General features: G+C 43.9%; 1 protein-coding gene across 1 annotated transcript in view; it reads right to left on the bottom strand.

Annotated features, from left to right (window-relative positions):
* Window positions 1-1,269: 1,269 nt before the first annotated feature.
* vps11 (VPS11 core subunit of CORVET and HOPS complexes) overlaps window positions 1,270-16,713 on the bottom strand; it is a 39,123-nt gene continuing 23,679 nt past the window's right edge. The window contains exons 8-16 of the mRNA XM_072593482.1: window positions 12,671-12,857; window positions 11,928-12,071; window positions 11,067-11,264; window positions 10,007-10,168; window positions 7,264-7,403; window positions 5,749-5,951; window positions 4,173-4,344; window positions 3,410-3,632; window positions 1,270-2,504 (exon numbers count right to left, since the gene is read on the bottom strand). Of these exons, the coding sequence (XP_072449583.1) occupies window positions 2,337-2,504; window positions 3,410-3,632; window positions 4,173-4,344; window positions 5,749-5,951; window positions 7,264-7,403; window positions 10,007-10,168; window positions 11,067-11,264; window positions 11,928-12,071; window positions 12,671-12,857 (1,597 nt within the window). The 3' untranslated portion in view covers window positions 1,270-2,336. The remainder of the gene's footprint in view (window positions 2,505-3,409; window positions 3,633-4,172; window positions 4,345-5,748; window positions 5,952-7,263; window positions 7,404-10,006; window positions 10,169-11,066; window positions 11,265-11,927; window positions 12,072-12,670; window positions 12,858-16,713) is intronic.

Below are 16,713 nucleotides of genomic sequence, written 5' to 3'. Positions count from 1 at the left end.
AATGTTAGGTGCATTAGTCAGGGGTAAATGGGTCTGGGTGGGTTACTCTTTCAGAGGTTCAATGTGGACTTGTTGGGCCAAAGGGCCTGTTTCCACACTGTAGGGAATCTAATTTGTGCAATCATGAGGGCAGGATTTTCTGGAGAGGGTGGGTGTTTCATCAGCTGCTGGGAGTGCTGGACTGGGAATCTTAAAGCAAGGCACACTGACACCAATGGGGGAACATGGTGGTCATAATTACTGAGCCGTAATCCAGAGGCCGGGCTCTGGAGTACAGGTTCAAATCTTACCTCTGAAGGGCACTGCTTGTCACTGGCCACTCAGGTGTTTCCTTTCTTCCTGGTGGTGGAAACTGAATAAAGATTTGTACACCTGTTGTCTTTCACTGTGTCTCAACCTGCACACACACAACATTGGTGCTGGGGAAAATACAAGCACTACCGCAATTAGGTGGTAGTGCAGGGGTTTTAAATAAAATCCCTCTGACAAAATAGAATAGTGGCTAAAATACAGATTTTAAATACTCTGAAAAGTCTATCCAAATTAGTTGAATGCTTTTATTCATCATTGTTATTATTTTGATTGCAGGACTGATATGAAGGTTAACAACTTTCGAATTGTGGGTAGACATGCTCAAGTCAGTTTCTGGTACCACCAATGCGTTTTTGTAACTGTGTGACTGTAGTTCTTTCAGTCTATTTAAACAGAGGATATAAATCTTCACCTACACTTGGTCAAACCAGAGATCAAATGCATGGATTTCCTCAGTGTGATCAGTGATATTTAACCTTAGGTATCCTGTATCTAAAACAACAGAGAGGTGACATTACAAAATTTTTTCATTCGAAAGCATTTAACAATAAAGGCTATTCTATTCAAGGGTAACTAGATCTGAAATATTAACTTTTTTTCTCTCCACAGATGCTGCCAGACTGGCGAGTTTTTCCAGCAATTTATTTTCATTGCTGTATGTCTAATCTCCTCCAGTTGTGCAATAACTCCACCTTGACTCAGGCTTCTTGATCATCCCTATTTTCATTGCGTGGCTATGCCTGCAGCTGCACATTGCCCAAGCTCTGAAATTCCCTCCCCAAAACACCCACTGCTCCTCTCAAATACCCCAAGAACAAGCCTTTGGCCACCATGTCTAAGATTTCCTAATGTAGTTTGTTCTCAATTTTTTTTCCTCATAACATTCTTATGCAGCATCCTGGGACGCTTTTATAAATACAACTCAGTTATCTGTATGAAAAATCCAGTCACAAAGAATCTCAATTCAATTACTGCTGTATTCTTTATTCACATTTCCAAATTCTGAAGTTTTTTTTAAGTTTTGTGCGGGTACAATGTATTAAAAACAGAGACATGCATAGACTAGGATAATAGCAGAAAATACAAGAATTGGATGTAAGTGTGTCACAAATAAATCAGGAAGGATCCTGATGGGGAAGATATGAAAGTAAGAAGGAAGTGGTACATTTCACAATGCTGCGAGGTCAGAGACACTCTAGAAAACGTGAAGCTGAATCACAAAAGTGCTAAACTGCTTTGGCAGAGTCATACAGAACACAATCATCACAGTTGCACCCTCCTCTCTGCTGCCAAAATAATGATGGCCAACATCAAGCACTTTAAGCCAGGTGATTGGAGGAGAAAAAATTATTCATGCTTCCCAGTACAGCGAGAAGGTATCTCCTACATTAGGCGTTGTGGTTCTATTTCATTGGCAGAGTCATTGATTGAAGGGAATGGATTTAATGCAGAGGGGTTTGGTGCAATCATTAGAGTCATGCTTTGTAGGATTTTCTCCAGTGTTCCGGTCAACGGCCAGGGAAGAGGAGAAGCATTTCACAGAACTGTCACTTATGAGTATTTATTTGGTGGTACCCCATGAGGTAAAACCTCAAACTGAGATAATCTAACATTAGCCAATTGACAGTTCAGCTGCAAACCACCCGGAACGTCCCTGATGCATAAGTGATGCACTCCTCCTTTATGGATCTTACTGGATTTGTGACCCAGTATCACTCTGTACATGGCAATGTGTACTCCGAAATCACTTTCAATTTAAAGTTAATGGAGCCAGCCTTCTCCCAATATGGAGCTGGAGGGATTGGTCTTTCTCCAGTCAATAGTAACATAGTATCAGGGCCCTCAGTGGTTAAATCCATGGTCAATGCTTATTGAGAGTCACATCCAATTAAATGTGGTTTCAGTGATTCACATCAAACACACAGACTCATCACTGAAGTCTCTGTCACTGAGTCATGATTATAGGTATTCAACATGAGTTTTTAAAAAGTGTTGGATAAAGGTGCAGGTATTGGTTTGTATCCTTAAGAAGTTCTCTTTGTGTGTATCAACAAATCCCTCTGGAGTCCCACATCAAGGTTTGCAGTGCCTGCTCTCCCAGGGAGAGGGTCTGTGATTAGTGTCAGTTTATTGAAGACCCCACGGCCAAAGTAATCTGCAATGACTGAGAATCCATCCTTTGAACACTTCAGCTGGAAACAAATAAATGGAGGGCATCAGAAGGAACAGGCAAAAAAAAACAGGTTAGTAATACAGTACAATCAGTCCACTACGTAATACAGTACAATCAGTACCCTGCGTTCGGGGGAAATACCAGGCTTTAAATGAAGGATGAACAATCTGAGGTGCAGACCCAAGTCAGCCAATCTCCACAGGCAGCACATTAATGACCAATGACCCGGCAGGCGTGTACACGTAGTATTTGCATGCACAGGTAGGGTGTGTGTGTGTGTAGGGGTGTGTGTGTGTGTGTGTGTGTGTGTGTGTGTGTGTGTGTGTGTGTCTGTCTGTCTGGGAGGGGGGGGGGGGGGTTTGCATGTCTGCTTGTAAACCCTATCCGTGCATGCAAACACTACGCACGCACGCCTGCCGGGTCATTGGTCATTAGTCATTAACGTGCTGACTGTGGAGATTGGCTGACTTGTGCAGGGGGTTTGCGTGTGTGGGGGGGGCTTGCATATGTGTCTATGTAGGAGGGTTTGCGTGTGTGGAGGGGGGGGGGGGGGGTTTGCGTGTGTCTGCGTGGGGGAGGTTGGTTTGCATGTGTGTCTGTGTGGAGTGGGGGTTGTGTGCATGTCTGTGTGGGGGGGTTTGCATGCATGTCTGTGTGGGGGTTTTGCGTGTGTGTGTGTGGGTGGAGAGCTTTGCGCGTGTCTGTGTGGGGGGTGATTTGCGTGTGTATCTGTGTGGGGGGGGGGGGGAAGTGCGCGGTCGCATGTATAAGTCTGTGTGGAAATCACTAACCACTGTTTCCTGCACAAGCTGAATATCAGGAGACACCACTGTTAGGACCAACCGTCATGGACCTCACAATTAAGTTGTTTGTCAAATCCATGAGAGTCCTGTTGTTCCTGAGCCCCTCATGTGTGATGTTTACCTGATGTTGGAACTTGTCGTGAAGATCCAGCTTCTGTTCCTGGGCATGGATCATGTCCATTACTTTCCGGTTTTCAGGCATGCAGGTTGGACATTCTGAATCATGTTCTGCATAACTCTCAAAGCAGTGTTGGTGGAAGGAGTGGCCACACAGGAAGTGGACAGAGGGCAGTTCCAGAGGACTGTTACACATGCTGCACTTGGGCTTCTGAAAGATCTTTGCACTGACAACAAACAATAATCTGATAACTCCAGCATTCCAGGCAGAGCACAGAATATTACTGATTTCAAGACAGAAGCTTGGAACAGGCTCTCACAATTAACAATGCATCAGTTCAGGAGCGCGAGGGAACAAAAGTGAAAATGATAAAAAAAAGCATCAAAAAGCACGAGCTTTCACATTAACAACTGGGGGAATGGATCTTTCCTCTTAGCACACAATTACATCAAACTCAGGATGAGTTTCTGCTCCTTGGAGATGGGGTTGCTGAAATCTGTCTCTTCTGTGGTCCAGAGACAGAGTTACATGACTCCAAAGCACTCGGAAAATGAACACAACAAAACAATACGCAGACAAGCATTAAAATTATGAACAAAATTAAGTTGTACAAAACACCAACACATTTGAGTTGTCTCAATTGTGCTGGACGTAAAGGGCTTGAATTATAAGTGCAACCTATGAGATGCAGTCAGAGACCACCCCATCCCCCCACTACCACAGTAATGCAGCAAAGCAGCATTTTGGCTGCTTTACGCTCATTTACCTGCTTTTTAGTTCTTCAATCTCCTCCTGGATTTTCTTGGTTTCTTCGCGATATTGTTTGATCCTTCGCTCATCTTCAGCAATGTGGTCACTTTCTTGCTGTAGCTTATTAATGAGATAATCCTTAATGACTGAGAGTGTGGCTGTTGAGTTGTGAGCCAGTGTCTGTACAACTGCCAAGGTGGGAGGAGGGGAAAGGAGAGATACATGGAAAATCTCAGATTTATGAATCTGTGCTTAATGGACCAGCAGAATCTCCAACAGCTTTTAGAAGGTAAGTTTCTTTTTAATTCGTTCATGGGATGAGGGCGTCACTGGCCAGGCAGCATTTATTGCCTATCCCTAATTGCCCAAAGGGTAGTTATGAGTCAGCCACATTGCTGTGGGTCTGGAGTCACTACTACAGACCAGGTAAGGATAGCAAGCTTCTTTCCCTAAGGACGTTAGTGAACCAGACAGGTTTTTCTGATATTCAGTGATAGTTGGTCATCATTAGACTGCGGATGACGGATTTTTGTTTTATTGAATTCAAATTCCACCATCTGATGTGGCAGGATTTGAACACGTGTCCCCAAAACATTACCTGGGTCTCTAGATTAACAGTCCAGCAATAATACCACTGTATCATCACCACCCCCTGGTTGTAAGAGACATTTGTTTGGAATGTCAAAGACCCGAGAGAGAGGGCAATAGGTTGAATGGCCTTCTTCGGGACAACGCTGAGAAGACCATTTTCTTAGTACCTGATTAAATGTGACCAGGCTGTGCAGTAAAGTGCGCTGTCCCTCCCCAAAACTCAGATTTGTTTTGCTTGCCAACTGTACAACCATGCTATATCTCCACCATTTACAATCTGGTCATTGTAAAGCATGGAGGACAATTACTCCAACAGGAAGCCCACATATCAAAGGTTTTAAAGAAACCTTTACAATATCATGAAGTGACCTGGTGTCTGGCAGTGGTCAGCTCTCAAAGGAAAGTCTCGTTGAACAGAATTTGATAACTTTGTCTTGTTTGTTTCTGTTGCTGTAATACAGTGTTGATCAATTCACTGACCATATGCAGGAAACTGGGAAATCAGATGTAATGAACTAGGTCCAAATTAGTAAAATGTAATAAACACCATTGCTGATCATGTGACCTTGATGTATTGTCACATGGTATGTGGATGTGACCTTTAATCTTTGTTGAGAGAAGCCGCAGCAGATGAAGCGGTCTTTCATCTCCTTGGTTACTGAAATGTTTGTTAAATTAATTTAGTCAGAGAGGACTCTCAGTGTGTATACATGTACACATAGCATCTGAGGCTTTGCTACTAAACTCTGTGCTAGTTTCTCTGTGGCTACATTTTCTATGCTGCAGGAGCCAACAGTTTCTGCAGTGATGATACAGCTGACTGCCTTTCATAAGTCAGATTGACAGGGGAGGGGCAGGGATCATGGTTTGCCACCCACAGAACAAAATGGATAGTCTGACCCTCGATAAAGGACATATGAATGAGTCCAGCTCTTACCCACAGGGAGAGGGCAGCCTGCTCATGGCACAGGAGACTATCCAGTGAGGAGACTCAGTCTTACCCAGCAGAGGCGGCATCAGGTTGTTCCTGTCGATGTGCCTCAGCACACTGCTGATATATTCCTTACAATCCTCCTCCTTCCGTGCAAAGTATCCGAGTGCTTGTTCCCAGAGGCAGGCCTCTTGCTCCCCGTACCGCTCACATGTCTCGATCACCTTAGCATACTCATCGTTCTGCATATGATAATGCATTATCTGCTGGTATCTGAGAGAAAGCATCCACAACTTGGAACAGAGGTGAGACACAGACAAGACCCTCTCCTCCCCGCCTCTCATCAGCGACCTTACTACAGAAACAAAGATTCATGTTTATACAACATCTGTCACAGTGTCAGGGCCAGTGTTTTATAAAACATCTGTCACAGGCTCACGACCACAGTGTTTTATATAACATCTGTTCTAGGCTTAGGGCCAGTGTTTTATTACCAATTAAGCAACTGTCTTTGAAGTGCTGTTATTGTTGTAATGTAGGAAACCCAGCAGCCAATTTCAGCACAGCAAGATTCCCAAAAAAACAGCAAGTTGGCAATGACTAGTTTTTTTTGAAACGTTGATTGAGGGGTAAATATTGGTCAGGACACTGGTCACAACTTCTGTGCTCTCTTAAACAGTGCCATGTGATCTTTTACATCTACCCAAGAGTGCAGTCTTGGACAATGCAACACTCCAGGAATATTGAGACTGAAAGAATGTCAGGCTAGATTTTATGTTCAAATCTTTCAAAAGGGACATGAACCCTGACCTCCTCACGTAGAGAGGGTGGTGCTGCCCACTAACCCATTATCAACACAGTCACAGTGCTGATCCCAATAATCCACACATCAGGGAATATCTCTGTCCAAGAGGTTTGTGAAATCCTTCATGGCCTCACCTTAACCTCTGGTAGGTACAACCTTCCGTCCAGGTTCACCCCTTCCCACAAAATCTGACCATCTGCCTTCTCACTGGACCATGCCTTCAGCTGCCTGCTCTACTAGGCTCTGGAATTCCTTCCTTAAAACTCTCCAGCTCTAACTTTCTCTGCTCCTTTACAACAGTCCTTAAAAGTCTTTGACCAGGACCTTACTCATCATAACATCTTTTTTGTCTTGGTGTCAATTTTCATCAGGTTCTGATCCTATGGGATAAATTACATTGAAAGGTGCTTTTTAGACACAAACTGTTGTCTTCAAAACCTGTACAGCTGAGCTCTGGTACTCATTAAGAATTCCACCAGTTTGGCTATATTTCCTAATTCCATCAAAAATGGAGCTTTTCTCCAAAGTGACTGGTGAATCTATTTCCTTCTGCGCTTACATAGATTTTAAATTTGTGCTGAGGCTGCCTGGTGCAGTGTTCTGCTCAAATCCTGATTTCCTTGTTTGTTGTTTCTCTGCAAATGAAGCCAATTCAAATGTCTGCTCTCTGTCAGCCTCTGACCAGCTGTAAATTATAAAACACAAAGGCACCATTGTTCCAGTCCTGGGTGAGAATATCACAGCATTTCCGAAATACAAGTGATCTCATTCTGCACTCACAGTCGGCCCTGCTCATACAGGTACAACACTCCGTCTTTGAAATTGTGCATTTGGCACAGCACCAGCGCCTTGTCAAAGACAGCTTTAAATAAACCACTCTTCAACAGGCTCATCGCATCTTCCTGCAGTTGCTTCTTCACCTGATTGGGAAATGTAACAGAAATAACCATTTAATACACAGCAGGAGGAGTGCTGAACTGCAATTCAGTAATTTCTAATAACAGACTGGAAGCATAAAGACCTCAGACTGTCCCTCCAGACCTGCCATCCCTGGGCTGGATTTGAAGTGATATTGGTCATGTTAAAATGCATGGTTCATAAAATTCTACATTTCTGGATGACACCAAATGTTGGTGGTCTGGGATGGATAGAGTGGTCAATACAAAGGATGAGTGCAATAAATAACATAAGCAAACATTAATTAACTTGCAGAATTATGTTACGAGTAGCAGCAAGTGTTAATATAGACAATTTATTCTTTAATGGGATGTGGGCATTGCTGGCTGGGCTAGCATTTATTGTTGCCCTGAAGAAGATAGTGGTGAGCTGCCTTCTTGAACTGCTGCTGTTATTGGGGTGTAGGTTTCATCAAAATGCTTTTAGGAAGGGACTCCGGGATTCTGACCCAGCAAAAGTGAAGGAATAGTTTTATTACTCCAGGTCAGGATGGTATGTGGATTTGAGAGACATTTGTAGGCAGAGTTATTCCCATGTGTTTGCTACGTTGTCCTTCTGGATGGCTGAGGCCACCAGTTTGGAAGTGAGGTTTTAATTTTTGTTTCAAAATGCACAATCTAAATTATATGAAGCAGCAAAGGGATCTGGGAGCTCAATACATAAATAACTAAAGATAATGACAGATAATAAGGCCATAATAAAAGCAAATTTGTACATGTGGGAATTGAGAAGTAGAGAAGCTAGTTCATATCAAATCTTGGTTAGGCCATATTTAGAATACTACATTAGAGTTTATTTAAAAAAAAGATAATGGAGGACATGCAATACAGATTTATAAGATGATACAAAACTGAGGGATAGCGATCAGGAAAGCTGCTTCTCTTCACCCGAGAGAAGGACACAGAGGGATTGGGAGTGAGTTTTTCTCTACAATTATAAATGGGTTTGATAAAGTAATGCAGGGAATGTTTCCAAAACTTGAGGCCACCAATTTAAGATAGTCACCAAGAAATCAAAATTCAGTTGAATCCTCTTTATCCAGGTTAACAGTGAACTGGCTGCCATTGCCCTGAGGTGAAATGCAGAGTTACACTTAACAGGAAGCTGAATATATTTTGAAGATGAAAGTAAAAGTGAGTTATATTGTTGCAGTGAATGAGGAGGACACTATGGCACTAAATGGCAGGACATAAAGAAGCTTTAGCCGAACAGAGGGATTTTGAGATACTTAGAATCCCTATCGTGTGGAAACAGACCATTTAGTGCAACAAAACCACACCAACTCTCTGAAGAGCATCCTATCCCCCTACTCTATCCCTGTAACCATACATTTGCCATTGGTAATTTAGCATGGCCAATCCATTTAACCTACACATCTTCGACAGGAAGAAACCGGAACACCCAGAAGAAACCCACGCAGACATGGGGAGAACATGTAAACTCCACACAGACCATCACCCGAGGGTGGAATCGAACACGGATCCCTGGCACTGTGAGGCAGCAGTGCTAACCACTGAGCCACCATGCCACCCTTCTCCAAAGATCCCTGAAGGCAGAAGGCAGTTTATTCGGGAAGTCAAGGCAGCATATTGGACATTTGCCTTTATCAGTTGTGGTATAAGAGTGGGAAAGTTATGTTGAAGTTGTATAGAATTTTGGTCAGGTCACAGCTGGAGCACTGTGTGCAGTATGTGGGGGTCATTACACTATAGGAAGGATGTGATTACACTAGAGGGAATACAGAGGAGATTCACCAGCATGGTGATCCGAATTGAATGCTTCAACTATGAAGAGAGGCTGGATTACCAGGGGTTGGAGGGGAGTGTGTGTGACACTGATTGAAGTGTGTAAGATTATGAGGGGCATGGGCAGGTTGGATAATAAAAAGCGGCTGTTCCCCTCAATTGAAGGGTAATAATGAGGGGCCATAATATTAACCTAAAGGTTAGGAATTTAAAGGGGATTTGAGGGTAGTGGGAATCTGGAATACACAGTCTGGGAGGGAGGTTGAGGCAGGAAACCTCACAAACTTTAAAAAAATACTTGGATGGACACGAAGTATCATAACACTCGAGGCTGTTGGCCGAGTGCTGCCAAATGGGACTTGCACTGATTTAGAGGTTTTTTTTGTTGGTGTAAACACAATGGGCTCAAGGGACTGTTCTGTACTGTCTTCTGGAAATGTTAGGAGGTTTCACATAGAGCACATGTTGGTATAGAATGAGGCAAGTGGTGTTCTTCTATACAGAACATTTGATATAACTCTGTCATTGAGCCATTAGTAAATGCAGCAAATTTCTAAGAGCATCATGGCACACAAATGTATATGGAAATCTTCACAATAAATATGGAATATCACTGAAGCCCCAGCAAGGGCAGTGTGATAAAAATGGGAACCTGCATAGCAGCGAAAAGGCTTAAGCTGGGACGAGGTGATTTGCTGGAGCAGGATAAAAAACACGCTAAACCCACATCCCCAACACTAAACTGGAGAAAGAGAAGGAGATTGTCTAAACTGGGGAAAATCCCATCAGCGCACATCAGGTAAAAGACAAACAGTTCGAACCTGAACATCCTCCTCATGGGCCCAGTCCTGCAGCCTGAGTTCGAGCAGAGTATCGTACACACCCTGTGGGGAGTTCGCCTGAACCTGGATCATATGCTCCAAGAAATTCTTCAGCTCCCGTGGGTTGTTGGCAAAGATTGAAATAAACTCCTCAGAATTTGCCTAAAATGAGAAAACACAAGCCAAAAACGAAGAATGATAATAAGGTCTCCTTTGGTTAGCTGGTGTAATGTTCAATTCTGGGCAAGTTCAGGAGTTTAGGAAGGATGTCAATCCTGAGGGAGGAGATTCACCAGAATGGTCCCAGGGATGTTGGACTTCAGATATGTGAAAAGACTGATGAAGCTGCAATTGGTCTCCTTGGAGCACAGAAAATTAAGCAGAGTATTTTTTTTAGATTAGATTACTTACAGTGTGGAAACAGGCCCTTCGGCCCAACAAGTCCACACTGACCCACCGAAGCGCAACCCACCCAGACTCATTCCCCTACATTTACCCCTGCACCTAACACTATGGGCAATTTAGCATGGCCAATTCACCTGACCTGCACATTTTTGGACTGTGGGAGGAAATCGGAGCACCCAGAGGAAACCCATGCAGACACGGGGAGAATGTGCAAACTCCACACAGTCAGTCGCCTGAGGCGGGAATTGAACCCAGGTCTCTGGCGCTGTGAGGCAGCAGTGCTAACCACTGTGCCACCATGCCGCCCACAGTATTGATAGTAGATTTTCGAAGGATAAGAGGTTTGACTGAGTAAATGAGAAACTAGTTTCAGTGATGGCATGGGCAACAACCAAGGAGAGACAAGGGTTTTTAATAAGTGCATTGAGAGTATCATCATCTGGAATGAGCTGTCTGAAGCAGCAGTGGAAGTAAGTTCAATAATGGGGTTCAGATAAACAGCTGAAAATTCACAGGGCTCAGGGGAAAGGCATGGATTGGGGGGGGCTTTGGAACTGAAACAACTCTTTTATGAAGATAGCACAGGCATAATGGGTGACAGAGCCTCCTTCTGTGGTGCAGCTTAAGACAGAAAGGGAAAGGGATTCATCTGTACCTTATTCTTGTTTCTTCCTGCAGATTCTGTCTCTGCTGGTAGCTCTCCGCTGGCTCTGTAATCTGTACACAGGATTTTCAGCAGCTCAGTGGTCTCATCTGGAGCATGGTGCATGAGTGTCTTGCCATAATTCTTCATGTTCCTCTCTGCCTGGTCAAAGGGCAGCTTCCCAATGTAGCATAGGGCTTCCTGGTAGTTCTGTGAAGAGGAAACAATTCCAAGAGCCAAAGGTCCGCAATAGGGGCTCAGAGGGGAAAATAAATAAAACCAGGATTTCAGAAGCACCGATAGTTTCAGACGAAGAGGTTCTATCAGATACGGTGGTGAATCAGTTTTAGACTCAAGGGATGATGCCGAATCAGACAATACATATGGGGAGGTGGAGAATCTGGTAAGAAGACAATGGAAGGATAATGTGGGGTAGCTCTACCTAATGTACCCAAGTTATCACCCAATCCCACGTGTGTGTCATAACAAAGCTCAATGTTTTGAGTGAGAGATGGGAGGGGGCTGATGGAGTGAAGTACATGATATCTTCAGGTACAATTAAACAGTCAACTCCATAACTATCAAATGGCAAATTCACCTGCTATTAGTTACACACCAACTTTTAATTGGTTAATCTTCCAAGCAGTGGAATGGAGATACTGTAATATTTGATAACAAAAATACGTGAATGGAGAGAATCAGGTGACAGGATGTAGAAAATAGGATTCAGGACAATGTGAGAAACCGAATGGGGTAGATATGACCAGCGTGTAGATAGCAGCAGCAGTACAATCTCCAATCCCTTTGGTACTTCAGCATGAGGAGCAGTGTGTGATTACTGAGGAAGGTGCAGCTGGACATGGATATAGCTACCTTGATATCCTCGAGCTGGATCTTGAGGTACCACTCGTGGTGAGAGTGTTTATCAGCCAGATAGACAGCATGTCGGAAATAACCTGCCTGACGCAGCACCTTGATTGCAGTTTCAACATCAAAGTGGACCTCATTATCACTGGTCTGGGATGAAAGGGAATAATAAACTAGTCAACACGCAAAAGTCAAATCTTAAAATGAACTGCTGCCCAATCTACTTCACTGCTATTTACAACTAAAAAACCCTGCATTTCTGTGACACCATTGAGAAGCTGTACCCGCCTACAGGACCACCCCCCAGCACCTCCTCTTTAAACCACCGGAATCTTAAATCAGCTCATCTCAAGCTGTCAGGAGATATTGTTAACAGGACTCTTCAACTGACCTGCATGTAAACTATGGCATTATTAATGTTTCACACGATTGATGACTGTATTTGCCCCATTGACTGTGAAGTATCTTATCAAATGTGTACTTCTAACATCTGAGGGAAACCATGCCCGGAAATATTTGAGCGGGCAAAATGGCTGCATTAGTTAAACACAAACCATTTCAGGCAGGTGACTGCTTCACACCCAGTGGTCAGTGTTCACCTAGAGTTTCCAGCTTAGGACACTGAATGAATATTACTGCTACAAAAGGTCAACGGCTATTTATGTTTCCTCACTACCAAAGAGTCAGCTGATTCTGTTCTGAGCACTACAGTTCATGGGAAGGAGAGAGTCAGAACACATTGACTTTACCTTGATGAACTCCTCAAGTTTGGAGCTGTCTTTCAGTTTCGTGTAACAGTTGAGTAGAAGCGTTGTGTGGTCCTCATTGGCCAGTGACTGACGGTGCAGGGCCTGAAGATATGCTGTCAGGTTGTGGATCCGCTGCGCATCTAGAAACTTCCGTATCACATATGATGGCTCCAGCTTCCCAATGGTGCTGTGGACAGCAAGGAGGAAGAGGTTTACTGCCATAATGAAACAAACCCAGCATGCTGCATTCGCCTGACTGTGTGACATGTTCCCCAGTCTGGACAGCAAGGACAGGGGACGGGTGGTGTTCGAGATCTTGGTTGACATGGCAAGAGGGGCAGGAGCTGGGAATTCTAACTCACCAGGAACTGCAAGGATTAAAGAAATAGACAGAGATTCCTACCAGAAAGTATATATTTTTTCTTTATTCTTTCATGGATGTGGGTGTGTTTACAATTTCCTGGATCCTAGGAAAGGTGAGGAAAACAGACTGACAGTGTACTCTGAAGCATGTGAATGTGTGCATAGGAAATTGCAAATGAATAACTCAGCAGCTGGCAACAACAATTCAAATATAGGCAAGGTGGAAAGGAGGAAATTGGTGGTGTTTGCATGTACTCCATTACTTTTTCTTTTAAAACTAATTTTTTTCCTTGCAGATGTACAGGTCACTGACTGGGCCAGCACTTGTTGGCCATCCCAAATTTCCCCCTGACTGACTGGCTCATTCAGCTATTGCAGAGGGCAGTTAAGAGTTGCCTGCATTGTTGTGGGTCTGGAGTCACATGGGACAGCAGATTTCCTTTCCCAGGGGACATCAGTGAACTAGATTGTCATGATCAGCAATATATGATCATTTCCAAATATTATTAATGGAATTTACAATTAACCAGCTTGCCAGTGTGGGATATAAATCCAGTTCAATTTAAACCTGGGCCGATGGGGTACGAACCGAGTGACAAAAACCATAATGCACCTTCTCCCATTAAATTGGATGCAACCTTGGTTATGGCTCATCATGAAGACGGGGCAGGGAGTTTGGGGGACAGGGGATGTGTGGTGGGCAGTTGGTGGGGGAGGCAATCATGTCTCCCACAGACTCTGCCTTCTGAAGGGCAGCAGTTCACGATGGGTTATATTCCACGCCAACACTGGTCTTCAGCTGAGATACAACAGCTCACGGAAACAGGTTCTTTTCAATGTCTGACAAACCAAAAAGAGTCATACAGAGGTAGAGCACGAAAACAGATCTTTCGGTCCAACTCGTCCATGCCGTCCAAACATCCCAACCCAAATCTAGCCCCACCTGCCAGCACTTGGCCCATATCCCTCTAAAACCTTCCTATTCATATACCCATCCAAATGCCTTTTAAATTTTACCAACCTCCACCACTTCCTCTGGCAGCTCATCCCATACACCCTCTGCATGAAAAAGTTGCCCCTTGGGTCTCTTTTATATAGTCATAGAGATGTACAGATGGAAACAGACCCTTCGGTCCAACCCGTCCATGCCAACCAGATATCCCAACCCAATCTAGTCCCACTTGCCAGCACCTGACCCATATCCCTCCAAACCCTTCTTATTCATATACCCATTCAAATGCCTTTTAAATGTTGCAATTGTACCAGCCTCCATCACTTCCTCTGGCAGCTCATTCCATACACATAGCACCTTCTGCGTGAAAAAAAGTTACTCCTTAGGTCTCTTTTATATCTTGCCCCTCTCACCCTAAACCTTTGCCCTCTTGTTCTAGACTCCCCCACCCTAGGGAAAAGACTTTGTCTACTTATCCTCTCCATGCCCCTCATGATTTTATAAACCTCCAAAAAGGTCACCCCTCACCCTCCGACACTCCAGGGAAAACAGCCCCAGCCTGTTCAACCACTCTCTATTGCTCAATTCCTCCAACCCTTGTAAATCTTTTCTGAACCCTTTCAAGTTTCATAACATCCTTCCAAAAGGAAGGAGACCAGAATTGCATGCAATATTGAAAAGTGGGCTAACCAATGTCCTGTACAGCCACAACATGACCTCCCAATTCTTGTACTCAGTACTCTGACCAATACGTCATCATTGGCAGGCATATAGACGTAACATGGAATAGTGTATGTGGGATGGGCTTCAGATTAGAATGACAGGGTGGCGCAACATCGAGGGCCAAAGGGCCTGTACTATGCTGTAATGTTCTATGTCTATGTCCAAAGGAAAGCATACCAAACACCTGCTTCACCATCCCATCCATCTGTGACTCTACTTTCAAGGAGCTATGAACTTGCACTCCAAAGTCTCTTTGCTCAGCAGGACCTTATCATTAAGTGTATAAGTCCTGCTCTGACTTGCTTTTCCAAAATGCAGCACCTCACATTTATCTAAATTAAACCCCATCTGCCACTCCTCAGCCCACTGGCCCATCTGATCAAGATCCCATTGTAATGTGAGGTAACCGTCTTCGCTGTCCGCTACACCTCCAATTTTGGTGTCATCTGCAAACTTACTAACTGTACACCTCTTATGCTCGCATCCAAAACATTTATATGAATGACAAAGAATAGTGGACCCAGCACTGATCCTTGTGGCACTCCACTGGTCACAGGCCTCCAGTCTGAAAAACAACCCTCCACCACCACCCTCTGTCTTCTACCTTTGTCCCAGTTCTGTATCCAAATGGCTAGTTCTCCCTGAATTCCATGAGTTCTAACCTTGCTAACTAGTCTCCCATGAGGAACCTTGTTGAACGCCTTATTAAAGTCCATATAGATCATGTCCACCTTGCTGCCCTTTTCAATCTGCTTTGTTACTTCTTCAAAAAACTCAGTCAAGCTTGAGTTGACGATTACGCACACACAAAGCCATATTCACTATCCCTAATCAGTCCTTGCCTTTCCAAATACACGTACATCCTGTCCCTCAGGATTCCCTCCAACAACTTGCCCACCACCGACATCAAACTCACTGGTTTATAATTCCCTGGCTTGACCCTACCACCTTTCTTAAATAGTGGCACAACGTTAGCCAACGTTCAGTCTTCCAGCACCTCACCTGTGACCATCGATGATACAAATATCTCAGCAAGGGGCCCAACAATCACTCCCCTAGCTTGCCACAGAATTCTAGGGTAGACCTGATCAGGTCCTGGGGATTTATATACCTTTGTGCATTTCAAGACATCCAGCACTTCCTCCTCTGTAATATGGACATTTTTCAAGATGTCATCATTTATTTCCCTACATTCTATGTACTCCATGTCCTTTTCCACAGTAAATACTGATGCAAAATACTCATTTAGTATTCCCCCATCTCCTGCGGCTCCACACAAAGGCCGCCTTGCTGATCTTTGAGGGGCCCTATTCTTTCCCTCATTACCCTTTTGTCCTTAATGTATTTGTCAAAACCCTTTGGATTTTCCGTAACTATATTTGCCAAAGCTATCTCATGTCCCCTTTTTTGCCCTCCTGATTTCCCTCTTAAGTATACTCCTACTGCCTTTATACTCTTCTAAGGATTCAGTCGATCTATCCTGTCCGTACCTGACATATGCTTCCTTCTTTTTCTAAACCAAACCCTCAATTTCTTTAGTCATCCAGCATTCCCTATACCTACCAGCCTTTCCTTTCACCCTGACAGGAATGTACTTTCTCTGGATTCTCATTATCACATTTCTGAAGGCTTCCCATTTTCCAGCCGTCCCTTTATCTGCGAACATCTGCCTCCAATCAGCCTTTGAAACTTCTTGCCGAATACTGTCAAAATTAGCCTTTCTCCAACTTAGAACTTCAACTATTAGATCTGGTCAATCCTTTCCATCACTATTTAAAATCTAATGGAATTATGGTCGCTGGCTCCAAAGTGCTCCCCCACTGACACCTCAGTCACCTGCCCTGCCTTATTTCCCAAGAGTAGGTCAAGTTCTGCACCTTCTCTCGCAGATACATCCACAGACTGAATCAGAAAATTTTCTGGAACATACTTAAACTCCTCTCCATCTAAACCCTTAATATGGCAGTTCATGTTTGGAAAGTTAAAATCCCCTACCATAACCAAC

This window comes from Chiloscyllium punctatum, chromosome 23, assembly GCF_047496795.1.
Source record: "Chiloscyllium punctatum isolate Juve2018m chromosome 23, sChiPun1.3, whole genome shotgun sequence".
Taxonomy (NCBI): domain Eukaryota; kingdom Metazoa; phylum Chordata; class Chondrichthyes; order Orectolobiformes; family Hemiscylliidae; genus Chiloscyllium; species Chiloscyllium punctatum.
This window is presented reverse-complemented; position numbering and strand designations above follow the sequence as displayed.